Source organism: Rhinatrema bivittatum, chromosome 9 (assembly GCF_901001135.1).
Source record: "Rhinatrema bivittatum chromosome 9, aRhiBiv1.1, whole genome shotgun sequence".
NCBI classification, from domain to species: Eukaryota; Metazoa; Chordata; class Amphibia; order Gymnophiona; family Rhinatrematidae; genus Rhinatrema; species Rhinatrema bivittatum.
The window spans coordinates 126854096-126871564 of NC_042623.1; the positions used below are offsets into that span (position 1 = coordinate 126854096).

General features: G+C 44.4%; 1 protein-coding gene across 4 annotated transcripts in view; it reads right to left on the reverse strand.

Moving 5' to 3' along the window:
• Positions 1-3498: 3498 nt before the first annotated feature.
• The window catches only part of NUP205 (nucleoporin 205), a 558669-nt gene continuing 544698 nt past the window's right edge, over positions 3499-17469 (reverse strand). For 3 of the 4 annotated variants that reach the window (XM_029616971.1, XM_029616970.1, XM_029616972.1), the window contains 2 exons: positions 10513-10589; positions 3499-3839 (listed from right to left, as the gene is read on the reverse strand). In XM_029616971.1, the coding sequence (XP_029472831.1) occupies positions 3687-3839; positions 10513-10589 (230 nt within the window). In that variant the 3' untranslated portion in view covers positions 3499-3686. Of the gene's footprint in view, positions 3840-10512; positions 10590-12224; positions 12377-17469 lie in introns of all 4 variants that reach the window. The other variant, XR_003858760.1, reaches the window with a different exon arrangement.

The window sequence follows — 17469 nt, forward strand, 5'->3', positions numbered from 1 at the left end:
AAAAACTGAAAGGAGCAGCTACAAAAGTAAAAATTGTCCAAGAGGTGTGGTCATTGTTAAAAAATACCATTCTAGAAGCACAGTCTAGATGTATTCCACACATTAAGAAAGGTGGAAAGAAGGCAAAACGACTACCAGCATGGTTAAAAGGGGAGGTGAAAGAAGCTATTTTAGCCAAAAGATCTTCATTCAAAAATTGGAAGAAGGATCCAACAGAAGAAAATAGGATAAAGCATAAACGTTGGCAAGTTAAATGTAAGACATTGATAAGACAGGCTAAGAGAGAATTTGAAAAGAAGTTGGCTGTAGAGGCAAAACCTCACAGTAAAAACTTTTTTAAAATATATCCGAAGCAGAAAGCCTGTAAGGGAGTCAGTTGGACCGTTAGATGATCGAGGGGTTAAAGGGGCACTTAGAGAAGATAAGGCCATCGCGGAAAGATTAAATGATTTCTTTGCTTCGGTGTTTACTGAAGAGGATGTTGGGGAGCTACCCGTAATGGAGAAGGTTTTCATGAGTAATGATTCAGATGGACTGAATCAAATCACGGTGAACCTAGAAGATGTGGTAGGCCTGATTGACAAACTGAAGAGTAGTAGATCATCTGGACCGGATGGTATACACCCCAGAGTTCTGAAGAACTAAAAAATGAAATTTCAGACCTATTAGTAAAAATTTGTAACCTATCATTAAAATCATCCATTGTACCTGAAGACTGGAGGATAGCAAATGTAACCCCATTATTTAAAAAGGGCTCCAGGAGTGATCCGGGAAACTACAGACCGGTTAGCCTGACTTCAGTGCCAGGAAAAATAGTGGAAAGTGTTCTAAACATCAAAATCACAGAACATATAGAAAGACATGGTTTAATGGAACAAAGTCAGCATGGCTTTACCCAGGGCAAGTCTTGCCTCACAAATCTGCTTCACTTTTTTGAAGGAGTTAATAAACATGTGGATAAAGGTGAACCGGTAGATGTAGTATACTTGGATTTTCAGAAGGCGTTTGACAAAGTTCCTCATGAGAGGCTTCTAGGAAAAGTAAAAAGTCATGGGATAGGTAGCGACGTCCTTTTGTGGATTGCAAACTGGCTAAAAGACAGGAAACAGAGAGTAGGATTAAATGGACAATTTTCTCAGTGGAAGGGAGTGGACAGTGGAGTGCCTCAGGTATCTGTATTGGGACCCTTACTTTTCAATATATTTATAAATGATCTGGAAAGAAATAAGACGAGTGAGATAATCAAATTTGCAGATGACACAAAATTGTTCAGAGTAGTTAAATCACAAGCAGATTGTGATAAATTGCAGGAAGACCTTGTGAGACTGGAAAATTGGGCATCCAAATGGCAGATGAAATTTAATGTGGATAAGTGCAAGGTGATGCAGACAGGGAAAAATAACCCATGCTATAATTATACAATGTTGGGTTCCATATTAGGTGCTACAACCCAAGAAAGAGATCTAGGCGTCATAGTGGATAACACATTGAAATTGTCGGTTCAGTGTGCTGCGGTAGTCAAAAAAGCAAACAGAATGTTGGGAATTATTAGAAAGGGAATGGTGAATAAAACGCAAAATGTCATAATGCCTCTGTATCGCTTCATGGTGAGACCGCACCTTGAATACTGTGTACAATTCTGGTCGCCGCATCTCAAAAAAGATATAATTGCGATGGAGAAGGTACAGAGAAGGGCTACCAAAATGATAAGGGGAATGGAACAGCTCCCCTATGAGGAAAGACTAAAGAGGTTAGGACTTTTCAGCTTGGAGAAGAGACGGCTGAGGGGGGATATGATAGAGGTGATTAAAATTATGAGAGGTCTAGAACGGGTAGATGTGAATCGGTTATTTACTCTTTCGGATAGTAGAAAGTCTAAGGGGCACTCCATGAAGTTAGCATGGGGCACATTTAAAACTAATCGGAGAAAGTTCTTTTTTACTCAATGCAGAATTAAACTCTGGAATTTGTTGCCAGAGGATGTGGTTAGTGCAGTTAGTATAGTGGTGTTTAAAAAAGGATTCGATAAGTTCTTGGAGGAGAAGTCCATTACCTGCTATTAAGGTCACTTAGAGAATAGCCTCTGCCATGGAATCAACTTAGTTTTTGGGTACTTGCCAGGTTCTTATGGCCTGGATTGGCCACTGTTGGAAACAGGATGCTGGGCTTGATGGACCCTTGGTCTGACCCAGTATGGCATTTTCTTATGTTCTTATGCAATAGGGGGCATTTTTGAGAATGCAACCCTGGAGGTTCTAGATTTCAATTTCCTATCTAAAAGTCTGAATTTGGCCTCCAAATCCTACCTTCTACACCTTTGTCATTGGGACCCACAATACCATGACAGCCAGCTTCTCCACAGCACTCTTTAGATTATTATCTAGGTGGTACATGATATCCACTACCTTTGCACCAGGGAGGCAAATTATCAAGTGATCCTCATGCCCACCAGCTATCTATATTCCTAATGATTGAATCACCAACTATAATGGCAGTAACCCATCACCTCTTGGGCACAGTCTCCTTGAGATATATCCTTGGTGGGATAAGATAAGGAATCACCTGGAGTGTAGGTTCTAGCTACAGGTTCAGTTCTTACTACACCATGGTGATGGTCTCCCTTCTAGGTTGTTCCAGAGGAGATTATATATATATGTATTGTAAAGCAGTCCTAACTTTAGTCTAGCAGCCCTCCAGGTCTGCCACTCTAGCTTCCAGAGATCATATTCATTCTGAGAACCAGGAGGTCTTTGCTCTGGGTGCATATATATAACCTCTCACTAACAGTGAGAAGTTGTACATGTGGCACTAGGAGTAAAAGACAGGATAGCCTGGATTTCTGCCTACATCACAATTTTTGTGGAATTGTTGAAGTTTTGAAAGCTGTTTAAGGAGTTGGCAAGTCTAAATCTAAGGGTTGTTAAATTTGATATTTAGTGCCTTTTTAAATTTAATGTTTTACAGCTTTTTAAAATTAAGGGGATCAATATTCAAGGACCCCTAAAATGGCTAACTTATCCAGCTAGTTAACTGAATAAGTTATCCTGGATATTCAGCAGTATAAATGTCCCATTGAATATCCCATTGGAAATCAGCTAAATTAGCCAGATAACTTTATCATGTCCCAGAATGCTCAGATCTCTCTTTTTAAAATCTGGCTATATTTAAGCCAGATATTAAGTTATCCCACCTCCATTCTTATTTTAATAAAACTTTTTCTGAATATTTTTATGGCTTCTTTTGAATGATGCACCCTTTTTAACCTGTCACCTCGCTGAGCCACAGTCCTCTACAGTAACAGAGGTAGATTTAATAAAGAGAAAGAAGCATTGCCAGGGAGAGTAGCAAACCTTAAATTTGTAATTTAAAAGATTAATTATTTTCTCCTTTTAAGGATATACTGCTGCATAATTTAATGCTAGATAGTCAAGGAGGAAGCATATTCTGCATTAATGTGCTGCTAGGGCATGAAATAAATGAGTCCTATGACTATATAGGAATTAAAACAATTCATATTAAACATTTTTTTATTTTCATGAAGAAATGTGACACACACAATTTATTTCACTAGGTACAAAAGAGGTTACAGAATATTTTGCCATAATTTAAAAAATGGATAATCTATATATGTACACGAGTCAGTTTCAGATTTATCATGCAGACTAGCAAGTCAAATTACAGTCTCATCAGTGTCTTGGTACGCCAAGTAGACCCCGGACACGTCTGACAAGGGCCTGGATGAAACTGTGGCGGGATCGGACCTTGCAATACAGCCCTTCAATATCCAGAAGTCTTTTTTGTAATGATTCTCCAAAGTTGAGGGCAGCTTCACTCTGAAGCTTTAGAAGAAAAGAAAAAGAGAAGTTACTTTTCTGTTTTAGTGACAGCAACAATATATTTGACAGATAAAATAAATTGCATTTCCTTTCCCTGGTCAGTACAGTGTTGGTATGACATCTTAAAATAACTATTTTGATTTATAATTCGCTTTGGCATTTCAAAGCAGATTGCATTCAGGTACTGTAGGTATTTCCATAACCCCAGAGAGCTTACAATCTAAGGTCTAGTTTGCAACAAGCCAAGATGTTTTATCGTGGGAGGGGTCCCACTATTGTGGGGGGTGGGGGTGTCACCGCAATAGTTGGCCCCTCTCCTGAGGAAACATCTTGGCTGTATGGCGCGTTGTTTTGTCTCATGGCAAAACACCATGGGACGAAACAATGTAGCAGTGGCTCCAGTTTTACAGGACTATCATTGCCTAAAAAAGAAATTTCCTAGTGTGTAGCCAGATGGACTCAGGACCAGTGGGTATTGTGCGCTTCTGCTAGCAGATAGGAGATGGAGTCAGCTCTTCAGTATCTCTCCATCTCCTAGCAGATGCGGACACTATCCCATACACTAGAATAGTGTTAAGAATTACAGCAAAGAAGAAACAAAATTTACCTTAAAGAAGATCGAGCCCTTAAGGGTCCCTCCCCCAGTCGAGAATTCATGAGGTGATCTCCGATATCCCTCAGAGATGTGTCTTGGTCCGATAGCCGATTCCCGGCGTGGACTTAGCCCCCCAGTGTGGCTGAAAGGCAATGGGTGCAGAACTGAGCGTGGCAGTGAAAGTAATTCCCTCTCCCCCTGCAGCTGGAGACCGTCCAGCACACGATCGGTAAGCGCAGAGACCAGGTAAGAAAAAAATCTTTAAATTCAGGTCTCCGGTCTCCAGAGCTCAGAGTGCTGCACCAAATTTTTCTTCCGGCGAGGTTAAAAGGGAGCACCAATCAGGTTAAGCAGCCTTGGTTGGGCTAGGCCCCGATAAAGTGCAAGGGTCCACACACGTGGATACCCTCGGGGGCGCCATCTTACGCATGGGGGTTGTCGGAGCCATCTTCCCTTCTCGAACGGCAGTACGCGCGAGGCAGACCAGGCGGCTGATGCGCCTAACTTGCACACGTCCAATAAAGACGCACGCAAAGCTGCGCACAACTGAGCGCACCCCGCACGCACAACTGAGCGCATGCACAGCCGCGTTTATAACTGCACGCGCGCAAACACAATGGCACTGGTGCCCAAGAAGGCCAGAAGGCACTCTCTTTGTGCAGCCTGCCACATAAGAGCCACGCAGTCTGAATTGGAGTCCTGCCTGTGTCAACATTGCGAAGAAGTCCAGGGTGAACCTAAGCCTGGTCCTTTACTGTCAGGGGGATGGGTCCGGAACTACCGACAATAGCTCCCCGGACCTATGCATCTCCGAGATGGCTTCTCCACAGGAGGGCACCTCTGGGGCCTCTACTCAGACTACCCCTGGGATTAACATGGACCCAGGGACCTTCTGCTGATTGGAATTTTTCCAAGGCCTGCAAGCCTTCGTTCAAGCACAATCAGCCCCGGCTGTGCCCCGGACTCAACCCCTGCCGGAAGCACAAGATCCTCCCCGGCCCTGCACAGATGCCTCGAGATATGCCTCGCCTAACCAAGAACTTCCCTGACAGGGTCCCAGACACCTCAGATGATGAGGGCGACTCCCTGGAAGGAGAAATCCTCCAGGAATGGAACCATACTGAACCATGCTTCGCCTCTTCCACAAGGACGAATTACCAGCCCTTGTTTCCCAGACTCTGAAGACGCTGGGTATTCCAGGCACGAAGAACCCCATCTCGCTGTCCCTTCGTAAGGCCTCATGCTACTTTCCAATGATGGAAGCCATCCAGGAACTGATTGACCTGGAGTGGGATACCCCGGAGGCCAGCTTCAAAGGGGGTCGGGCCTTGGAAGCCCTATACTGTCTAGAGCAGGGGTGGGCAATTCCAGTCCTCGAGGGCCACAAACCTGTCGAGGTTTTAGGATATCCTAATGAATATGCATGACATAGATTTGCATACAACTGAAGCAGAGTGCATGCAAATCTCTCTCATGCATATTCATTAGGGATATCCTGAAAACCAGACTGGTTTGTGGCCCTCGAGGACCGGAACTGCCCACCCCTGCTCTAGAGCCAGCGACCAAGGAATGCCTGCGTTCCAGAAAGTGGACCCTATGGTCTGTGGCGTCTCAAAGAGAACAACGATTCCCTTTGAGGGAGGGGCTGCATTTAAGGATACTCAGGATAGACAATTGGAATCCATCCTCAAGCAGGCCTTCGACGTAACAGCAATGACACTGCAGATTGTTTCATGCTGCACACTGGTGGCACGTTCCTGCTTGCTCCTCTCAAGAGAGGAAAATAACTCTGGAACCTATACCGGTGAGACTATGGAACCTGCAGCAGCCTTTCCTGATGGTCGTAAGCTGAGACCTGGTGCGTACCTCAGCCAGGGGCATTGCCTCAGTAGTAGCAGCCAGAAGACAACTATGGCTATGTAATTGGTCTGCGGATGCGACATCTAAAGCAAATCTTACAAGAATGCCCTTTAAAGAATCTCTCTTGTTTGGAAGCGAATTGGCGAAGTTAGCCAGCAAATGGGGCGAATCCCCAGTGCCTCAGCTACCAAAATATAGGCGTAAAAGATCTCAGCGTCCTCCCCCAGAAGAACCAAGGGCAGAGGATCGCAGCGCTTTAGACCCTACAGGAACTCGCAGTTCCAGGTACCTCGTCCCTCCGGAAGGCCCCAGCCTGTTCGGAACAGACAGACAAAGAGAGGAGCAGGCCCGGGGGCAGGCTCCAGCCGTGCTCCACAATGAGAATGGGCCGACCCATCCACAGGAAGAGGAGATAGGGGGTCGACTTACCCTCTTCTAACAAAGATGGGTTGAGATAACGTCGGACAAAAGGGTACTAAACATCATTCGAGAAGGTTACTCTGGAATTCCGCAACATCCATCGAGACAAATTTATGATGTCACCCTGCCACTCCCACACCAAGAGACTGGCAGTGGAAACCACTCTAACAAGACTACTCAGTCTGAAGGTAATAACTCCGGTTCCCTCGCCCCAACAAAATACGGGTTGCTATTCCATCTATTTTATCGTTCCCAAGAAGGAAGGATCATTCCGGCCCATCTTGGATCTCAAGAACGTCAATCGCCATCTGCGGATATTACACTTCCGCATGGAAACTCTTCGATCCATCATAATGGCAGTACAACCAGGAGAGTTTCTAACCTCCCTGGACCTATCCGAAGCCTACCTTCACATTCCAGTCCATCAAGACCACCAGCATTTTCTATGCTTTGCGATACTGGGTCACTATTACCAGTTCCGAGCACTACCTTTTGGCCTTACAACCCCCCCAGAACATTCTCCGAAATTATGGTGGTCGTGGCGGCAACACTAAGGAAGTAAGGGACCTTGGTACACTCTTACCTGGACGACTGGCTGATCAGGGCAAAGTCTTCGGGAGAGAGCCGGTAGATGACCAGCAGAGTCAAGAACCTACAGCAGGAACTTGGGTGGGTCGTGAACACAGGCAAGAACAGTCTGCAGCCCTCTCAATCTCTGGAGTACCTGGGGGCCCGTTTCGACACCAAACAGAACAAAGTCTTTCTCCCTCCCCCAAGGAGAAGGAAACTGATGGATAATTACGACGATTGATGGCCAATGCACGACCCAAGGTATGGGACTATCTTCAAGTCCTTGGCCTCATTGCATCAACCCTGGAGGTCATCCTGTGGGCAAGGGCCTAATGCGACCGCTCCAGCACTCCTTACTGTCACGATGGAATCCATTGTCCCAGGACTACCTCCAACTACCAGCAAAGGTACGCTCTCAGCTCCAGTGGTGGCTACAGGAAGACCACCTAAGCAGAGGAGTAAGCCACCACGGATGCGAGTCTGCGAGGGTGGGGAGCCCATTGTCAGAACTGACAGCCCAGGGACAAAGGAGCAAGGAAGAGGCGGAATGGAACATAGACCGCCTGGAAGCTCAAGCAGTCAGACTAGCGTGCCTGAGATTCAGCCACAGACTCCGAGGCAAAGCGATTCGAGTAATGCTGGACAACGCTACAATGGTTGTTTACATCAACCATCAGGGAGGAACCAGGAGCCAGCAGGTGTCTCTGGAGATAGACCCTCTCATGGCATGGGTGGAAATAAAACTACAAGGGATCTTGTAGTTTTATCTCCACACATCCCACATCGCAGGGATGTGTGGAGATAAAACTACACATCGCAGGAAAAGACGTCTCAGCAGACTTCCTCAGCACAGAGCGCCTGGACCCGGGAAAATAGACGCTTGCCACCACAGATTTCCAAATGATAGTAAATCGCTGGGGCCTCCCAGCCATGGATCTACTGGCCACCCGTCTTAGTGCCCAAGTCCCCAGGTTCTTCAGCTGCAGACGAGAGCCACACTCCTAAGGAATCGATGCTCTCGTCCAGACTTGGCCAGAGGAAGACTCACTGTACGCCTTCCCCCCATGGCTGTTACTGGGCAATGTCACCTACAAGATAGAACATCACAAGGGATTAGTTCTGCTAGTGGCCCTGGATTGGCCAAGATGACCATGGTACGCAAACATGCAAAGACTTCTTGCGAGGAACCCTCTGTGCCTACCTCCACACAGGGATCTTCTCCAGCAGGGCCCGATTCTCCACAAAGATCTGTCTTGATTCTCTCTTACCGTCTGGCCCTTGAGAGGACTTACCTGAAGAAGTGTGGTTACTCAAAGGCCGTGATTGACACCCTGCTCCGAGCGCGCAAGTTCTCCACATCCCTTGTCATACATATGGATCTGGAGAGTATTCGAAGCCTGGTGCGAGGACCGCGGGATACTCCTGCGGACAGCCAAGATTCCCATGACTCTGGAGTTCATACAGGACGGTATGAAGAAGGGGTTGTCACTCAACTCCCTCAAGATCCAAGTAACCGCACTGTCCTGCTTCAGAGTCGAAGTGGATGGTATCCGACTATCAACCCATCTGGATTTGTCCCGCTTCCTGAAAGGGGTTAAACAACTCCGACCACCCCTAAAGTGGCCGGTGGCTCTATGGAATCTCAATCTAGTATTAGACTTCCTAGCTGGGGCTTCCTTCAGACTAACAAGCAGTCTGTCACTACGCCTGTTAACACTGAAGATGGTATTCCTGGTGGCAATATGTTCAGCTCGTTGCATCTCCAAACTACAGGCACTATCCTGTCGGAAACTGTTCCTTAGGTTCACGCCTGGAACCATACAGCTGCGCACCGTCCCCTCCTTCCTATTGAAAGTGGTTTCCGAGTTTCACTTGAACCAAATCATCTCACTACTATCTCTGGATGAACATAAGGACTCGGAAGACTCACGCCTTCTTCATCTGAATGTCGGCAGACTCCTAGTGAGGTACCTGGAAAGATCGGAACTGGTACGCAAAACGGATCGCTTGTTTGTTCTTCACAGCGGAAAGAAACAAGAAGCCGCTTTGCGGGTGACCATAGCCCACTGGATCAAAGAAGTAATCAAGGCAGCTTACATAGAGGCAGGAAAGCCCTTACCACTACAGATTAAGGCTCATTCTATGAGGGCACAGGCAGTTTCTTGGGCAGAAACCAAGCTGCTGTCACCCGCAGAGATCTGTCGGGCGGCAAAGTGATCCTCCATATACACCTTCTCCCGGTTCTACTGCCTGGATGTTCAAGCCCGAGAAGACATAGCCTTCACAAGGGCAGTACTAAGTGGGCCACGGGCAGCCTCCGACCCTGTCCGGGAGTAGCGTTTGTACATCCCACTGGTCCTGAGTCCATCTGGCTACATGATAGGAAATGGAGAAATTACTTACCTGATAATTTCGTTTTCCTTATTGTAGACAGATGGACTCAGCAACCCGCCCATGGCTGCCCCAGAAAAGGAGAATCTCAGATGGCGAATCTCAAGACTAAGCAAATATGGGTAAAGCTGCGGTCTACCCTTAGTTCAAGACACCCACAGTTGTCCGGCGTCGGCGTTAATTGGTTGAGTGCACTGGCAGTCTCCAGTTTGGAAATTAGTTGAACCAGTTCAATCAAGTTTTAATTAAGTTTAATCAAGTTATTTAAGCAAAGATATATCCACAATGGCTTTTCGAAGAGAATACTGAAGAGTTGAGGTTACTGCAGGGGTATATCTAGAGTGACTTCAGCTTGAAATCTGACTCTGTCTCCCATCTGCTAGCAGAAGAGCACAATACCCACTGGTCCTGAGTCTATCTACACTAAGGAAAACGAAATTATCAGGTAATTAATTTCTCCAGTGCTGTGCCAATAATTAAAAGTTGAACAGGTGTGAACAGTGATTATAGGGTGCATTGTTGGTTGATTCAATAAGCTTAATTCAGCTTTTCTTCAACCTTTTAAAAGCTTTTATTACAAATTCACTGAATTCATGTAAAAATAAAGTAAATTAACCTCACAACCCCAACATTATTCCTCCATCCAAGCAGAATTCCCCCCTACAGCTCATCATGCCCTCTCACTCCCAGCATTGTTGATGCTGAGTGCATTGATAAATTCCAGTTTTATCAGGTTCAAAATACCTAATTGCCTGAAAAATAAACAAATATATTTATAATTTATAAACACACAGAATCAGAAATCCTAATTATAATGCTATAATAATTTCATAATCTCACCTGTTCTATGTCCTGCTGACTCACTCGATTCAGTCCCAGCATTTTGAAGTCCAAGTTGGGTTCTGAACTGACAGTACCTGTGAATTAAAAATATGCAAGTTAAAAATTCTGTATGTATGTAATTAATTGCCAGAAAAGCCCTTTATTAATATTGTGACAAATTAATTGTTGTAGAGATTACATTTCATAAACTACAAATTTTATTAAGATTATTTGATTTGTATTCTGCCTTTTGGTACTTCAAAGCAGATTAAATGGTTTACAATCTACGTGCCTGATTTACTAAGGCTTTTTTCCCCATTCTGAGTCTATGGGAGAAATGCTTAGTAAATGACATTTAAGTTTGCACCTAAGGCAATTGGAGAGTGCAGGGACTCGCCCAAAGGTGTGGGCAGTGGGATTTGAACCCTGGCTTCCCTGGTTCAACAGCCTAGTACTCTAAAACTCCTCTGCTCTTTCAAAGAGTATTTGCTTTAAGGGGATCTGCACATACAGCTCGATACAGTAAAACCTGCGGGAGAGCCGGCGCTCAGAGGTGAGCGCCTGCTCTCCTGACGCGCACACAAGCCACTCTCCTGTGCACGATTTAGTATGCAATGAGGGCCCATGGTAGAAAGAGGTGCTAGGGACACTAGCGCGTCCCTAGCACCTCTTTTTTGACAAGAGCGGCGGCTGTCAGCGAGTTTGACAGCCGATGCTCAATTTTGCCAGCGTTTGTTCTCAACCCACTGACAGCCATGGGTTCGGAAAATAGACGCCCCAGCATAATTGGAGCGTCTCGTCATTCCAACCCGTGGGTCGATTTTAAAGTTAATTTTTTTGGGCCTCCGGAACTTAATACCGCTAACCTCTTTTCCCCAATGGAAAGGTTCTGACTACTTTTTTCTGCAAGAGGGAGAAGAGATTCTTTCTGATGCTGGATACAAAATGATAGGGCTCTCAGTGATAGAAATATAGCTATGATATTAAGTCGGATGGGTGTACAAAAAGCATTTCAAAGATAAATTTGTTTTTTCAGACCTGGTCATCTGGAAACTTTCCTTTAGACTAAAGTGATGGATAGGGGTTATAGCAGCCTTCCCAAGTAAGTGGATACGTTTAGGTTGGTAAAAATGTATATATCCCTGAATTATCAGTTGGATATTTTTCTTGAATATTGTTTAATGATTGTGCTTCTCAATGTGGACTGTATTTGGTGATATTACATTTGTTTTTTCTTTTATTTATATAATAAGATTGCCTACTTTATGCTGATGTAATTCACAATATTCTTATTCTTATCTCATTGGAAAATGTTAAGAAATTTAATAAAGTATAAATTAAAAAAAAACAAAACGCATTTTTTTCTGCTTTTCTGTACACTTCCTTGGCGCCGGCAGAAATTAATGCCAGCCTTTTGGCAGGCGTTAATTTTTGAAAGTAAAAATGTGCGGCTTCGCTGCACATTTTGCTTTCTGGATCGCGCGGGAATAACTAATAGGGCCATCAACATACATTTGCATGTTGCGGGCGCTATTAGTTCGGGGGGGTTGGATGCACGTTTTCAACGCGCTATTACCCCTTACTGTATAAGGGGTAAAGCTAGCGCGTCGAAAACGCGCGTCCAAATACAGGCTAACTGTACTGTATCGGCCTGATATTTTGTTAAACAGAAATAACCAACAATGGTTATATTTGATGACGCTTTACTATAATTATCAAAATGAAGATACCTGGAGATGAAGCTAGCTGCTTGAAAGTTCTGACCATCTCTATAGTAGGTTTATAATGGGATGCAGGCCTCCTATTTTTTTGATATCAGGAAATATTTGGAGTAAATTCTCTAACCTCTTTCCCCTGGTGGAAAGGTTCTGACTGCTTTTTTCTGCAAGAGGGAGAAGAGATTCTTCTGATGCTGAGACACAAAATGATAGGCTCTCAGTGATAGAAATCCCAATATATTTATTTATTTTTATTATTTACTTTTATATACCGGTGTTCGATTTACATATCACATCGGTTTACATTTAAACAAAATATACAAAGAGGGTAACTTTTAAAACGAGCACACGAGCACCCCAATCATATGTATATGGGCACATGGCAACACACGCTGAAATCTTATATCTTGTGTGCAAGTATGCACACATGTTACAAAATAGGCCTTGTGTGTGCATGTAAATTCCTAATTTTAAGCATGGACACGAACAGCTGAGAATAGTCATCATTTACATGCACAAGTGAATACATTTTAAAACGTGCACGTGAAGGAAAAATGACCAGTTTAATCAGTTTGTTCACCAGTTTGCCCAGTCTATATCTAGGTAAACAAGACCCCCATGTTCTTTGGCCTGTACTCCCCCCCAAGTTTACCCAAATACACAGACTATGTAGTGCAGGAGTTAGTTTTCTCCCTGTACCTTGTTTTGGGAAATTGTATGTGTTTCTCAATACATGCTTTCAGATGTGCAGACAAAAAGGGTATAGCAGAGGCATAGGAGGGACAGATAGAGAGAATCCCAAACCTTCAGCCGCCCTGCTAACTGTAAGAAAAGATTTTGTACTACAGAGTAACATATAGTAACATAGTAATGACGGCAGAAAAAGACCAAAATGGTCCATCCACTCTGCCCAGAAAGCTTCCCAAGGTAGTAACTGCCTCTCCCATGCAGGTCACCCCCCTCGTTTCTGTAAAGGGTAGCAATTTGCCACTCCGTGCAGGTTACCCTCAAGCTTTTTTATTCATTTCCCAACCTCTAGCCTTTAGGGATCCACAGTGTTTATCCCATGCACCTTTGAAATCTTTCACAGTTTTAGTCTTCACCACTTCTTCTGGAAGGGCATTCCAGGCATCACCACCCTCTCCGTGAAGAAATATTTCCTGACATTGGTTCTAAGTCTTCCTCCCTGGAGTTTCAAGTCGTGACCTCTAGTTCTACTAAATTGTTTCCAATGGAAAAGGTTTGTTGTTGACTATGGACCATTAAAAACCTTTCAAGTATCTGAAGGCCTATATCAATAGAAACATAGAAACATAGAAATGACGGCAGAAGAAGACCGAATGGCCCATCCAGTCTGCCCAGCAAGCTTCACACATTTTTTCTCTCATACTATCTGTTTCTCTTAGCTTTTTGTTCTATTCCCCTTCCACCCCCACCATTAATGTAGAGAGCAGTGATGGAGCTGCATCCAAGTGAAATATCTAGCTGATTAGTTAGGGGTAGTAGGGGTAGTAACCGCCGCAATAAGGCAAGCTACACCCTAGCTTATTTGTTTAACCTAGACTATGTGTACAGCCCTTGTTGGTTGTTTTTTCTTCACCCCTGTCGTTGAAGCTATGCAGGGATATGCGTGTAGCATCAGTTTTTTTTTTTTTGTTTTTTTTTTTCCCTGCTGTTGAAGCAGAGAGCTATGCTGGAAATGCGTGATGTATCAGTCTTTTCTCCCATGCCGTTGAAGCAGAGAGCCATGCTGGATATGCATGGAAAGTGGAGTATCAGGCACATTTGGTTTGGGGTAGTAACCGCCGTAACAAGCCAGCTACTCCCCACTTTGTGAGTGCGAACCCTTTTTTTCTTCTCCCTTGCCGTTGAAGCAGAGAGCTTCTGCTGGATGTGTGAAGTATCAGTTATTCTCTCCCCCTGTCGTTGAAGCAGAGAGCTATGCTGTATATGCATTGAAAGTGAAGTATCAGGCATATTTGGTTTGGGGTAGTAACCGCCCGTAACAAGCCAGCTACTCCCCTCTTTGTGAGTGCAAATCCTTTTTTCCATTTCCTCTTGCTGTTGAAGCTTAGAGCGATGTTGGAGTCACAGTAAGCATGTGTATGTTTATTGAATAAGGGTATTGTGTCCAGGCAGTAGCCATCATTCTGGCGAGTCACCCACTCTTCATTGGTGGCCTCTTGACTTTATGGATCCACAGTGTTTATCCCACGCCCCTTTGAAGTCTTTCACAGTTCTGGTCTTCACCACTTCTTCCGGAAGGGCATTCCAGGCATCCACCACCCTCTCCGTGAAGAAATACTTCCTGACATTGGTTCTGAATCTTCCTCCCTGGAGCCTCAAATCGTGACCCCTGGTTCTGCTGATTTTTTTTCCTATGGAAAAGGTTTGTCGTTGTTTTTGGATCATTAAAACCTTTCAAGTATCTGAAAGTCTGTATCATATCACCTCTGCTCCTCCTTTCCTCCAGGGTGTACATATTTAGATTCTTCAATCTCTCCTCGTACGTCATCCGATGAAGATCCTCCACCTTCCTGGTCACCCTTCTCTGTACCGCTTCCATCTTGTCTTTGTCTTTTTGTAGATACGGTCTCCAGAACTGAACACAGTACTCCAGGTGAGGCCTCACCAAGGACCTGTACAAGGGAATAATCACTTCCCTTTTCTTACTCGATATTCCTCTCTCTATGCAGCCCAGCATTCTTCTGGCTTTTGCTATCGCCTTGTCGCATTGTTTCGCTGTCTTCACATCATTAGACACTATCACCCCAAGGTCCCTCTCCTGCTCCGTGCACATCAGCCTTCCCCCCCCCCATCGAATACAGTTCATTCGGATTTCCACTCCCCATATGCATGACTTTGCACTTCTTGGCATTGAATCTCAGCTGCCATATCTTCGACCACTCTTCCAGTTTCCTTAGATCTCGTCTCATTCTCTCCACTCCTTCCGGCGTGTCCACTCTGTTGCAGATCTTAGTGTCATCCGCAAAAAGACAAACCTTACCTTCTATCCTGTCCGCAATGTCGCTCACAAAGATATTGAACAGGACCGGTCCCAACACCGATCCTTGCGGTACACCACTTAAAACCGCTCTCTCTTCAGAGAAGGTTCCATTTACCATCACACATTGTCTTCTGTCCGTCAACCAATTTGCAATCCAGGTCACCACCTCGGCACTCACTCCCAAGCTTCTCGTTTTATTCACCAGTCTCCTGTGCGGAACCGTATCAAAAGCTTTGCTGAAATCCAAGTATATGATATCGAGCGCTCTTCCTCGATCCAATTCCTTGGTTACCCAGTCAAAAAAGTCAATCAGATTTGTCTGACAGGATCTTCCCCTGGTGAATCCATGCTGCCTCTGGTCCATCAATTCTCCAGACTGTAGATAGTTCACTATTCTCTCTTTCAGCAGTGACTCCATTACTTTTCCCACCACCGAAGTGAGGCTAACCAGTCTGTAGTTGCCAGCCTCCTCTCTGTTCCCACTCTTGTGAAGCGGGACCACCACTGCTCTTCTCCAATCACTCGGCACCACTCCCGTTTCTAGGGATCTATTGAACAGGTCACACAGCGGACCTGCCAGAACATCTCTGAGCTCCCTCAATATCCTTGGATGAATCCCATCAGGCCCCATGGCTTTGTCCACTTTCAGATTCTTTAGTTCTTCCCACACATTTTCTACTGTAAAAGGATTTTCATCTATTCCACTTCCCTCCAGTTTCTTGTTGTGTAGAGATGGTCCTTCTCCAGGGTCTTCTTTAGTGAAGACAGAGCTGAAGTATTCGTTTAATATTTCTGCCATTTCTTCGTCTCTCTCCACACATTGATCATTACCACCTTTCAATTTCACTATACCACTTTGGACCTTTCTCTTTTCGCTGATGTATCTGAAAAATGTTTTGTCACCATTTTTTATCTCCTTGGCAATCCTCTCTTCTGCTTGACTCTTTGCCAACTTGATTAATTTCTTTGTCTCCCTCAGTTGATACAAATATTCTTCTTTGTGCTCCTCCCTTTGGGATCCTTTATATTTCTTGAATGCTGTTCTTTTAGCTTTAATTTTGTCAGCCACCTCCTTTGAGAACCAGATAGGTTTCAGTTTTCTTTTGCTTTTCTTTACATTTCTAACATATAGAGCAGTTGCCTTGGTGATTGCTCCTTTTAGATTGGTCCACTGCTGATCCACATCTCTCTCGTTCTCCCATCCTTTAAGTTCTTCCTCCAGGTAGTTCCCCATTTCCTCAAAGTCTGTGTTTTTGAACTGTAAAACTCGGGTCTTTGTGGTTCTTTTCCCTATTCTTTTATTGATATTAAACCATACCGTTGGATGATCACTGCTGCTGAGGTGGGCGCCCACCTGGACATCTGAGACATTATCTGCATTAGTGAGCACTAAGTCGAGTATAGCTCCTTCTCTCGTGGGTTCCAACACCATTTGTTTGAACAAAGATACTTGCATGGCATTCACTATCGCTCTACTATTTTTAGTTTCTGCAGATGGGATTTTCCAGTCTACATCTGGCATATTAAAGTCACCCACGATCACCACTTCTCCCTTCCTACCTATCTTATGGATGTCTTCAACCAGATCTCTGTCCAGCTCTTCCTTTTGGTTTGGAGGCCTGTAAACCACTCCAATATAAATGGACACTCCGTCATCTTTTTTTAGGTCGACCCATAGAGCTTCTTCAATACCCCAACTTCCTTGTAGCTCAGTTGCTTGGATGTTGTTTCTGACATAAAGAGCCACACCTCCCCCTTTTCTATCCTCTCTGTCCTTCCTTAACAAGTTGTAGCCTGGTATTGTTGTATCCCATTCATGAGATTCTGTGAACCATGTTTCTGTGATAGCAACAATGTCCAATTCTGCGTCAGCCATTAGGGCCTGCAGATCTGGGATTTTATTTCCCAAACTATGAGCATTTGTGGTCATAGCCTTCCAGGTACTCTCTTTACGGTTATTGCATTTCCTGGACTCCTTGTGAGATATTAGTTGAGATTTGTTATTCACTTCACTATTTCTATTTGCAGTTGTGCCACTGTTGACAAAGTTATCCATCTCAATTAGATTTTTCTTTTGCTTATGGATCTTGAAATACTGCATGCATTGTGTTTTCTCTCTCTTTTCTGGTAATACTGCAATGCTTTTCTCAAGAACTTCTTCAGTTTTTAATTTAGAGAAGGCTTGTTCTTTTTGCATTTGGTACATTGTGTGTCTCATCACAGGTCTAATTCTACCAGAGCCCACTGTAT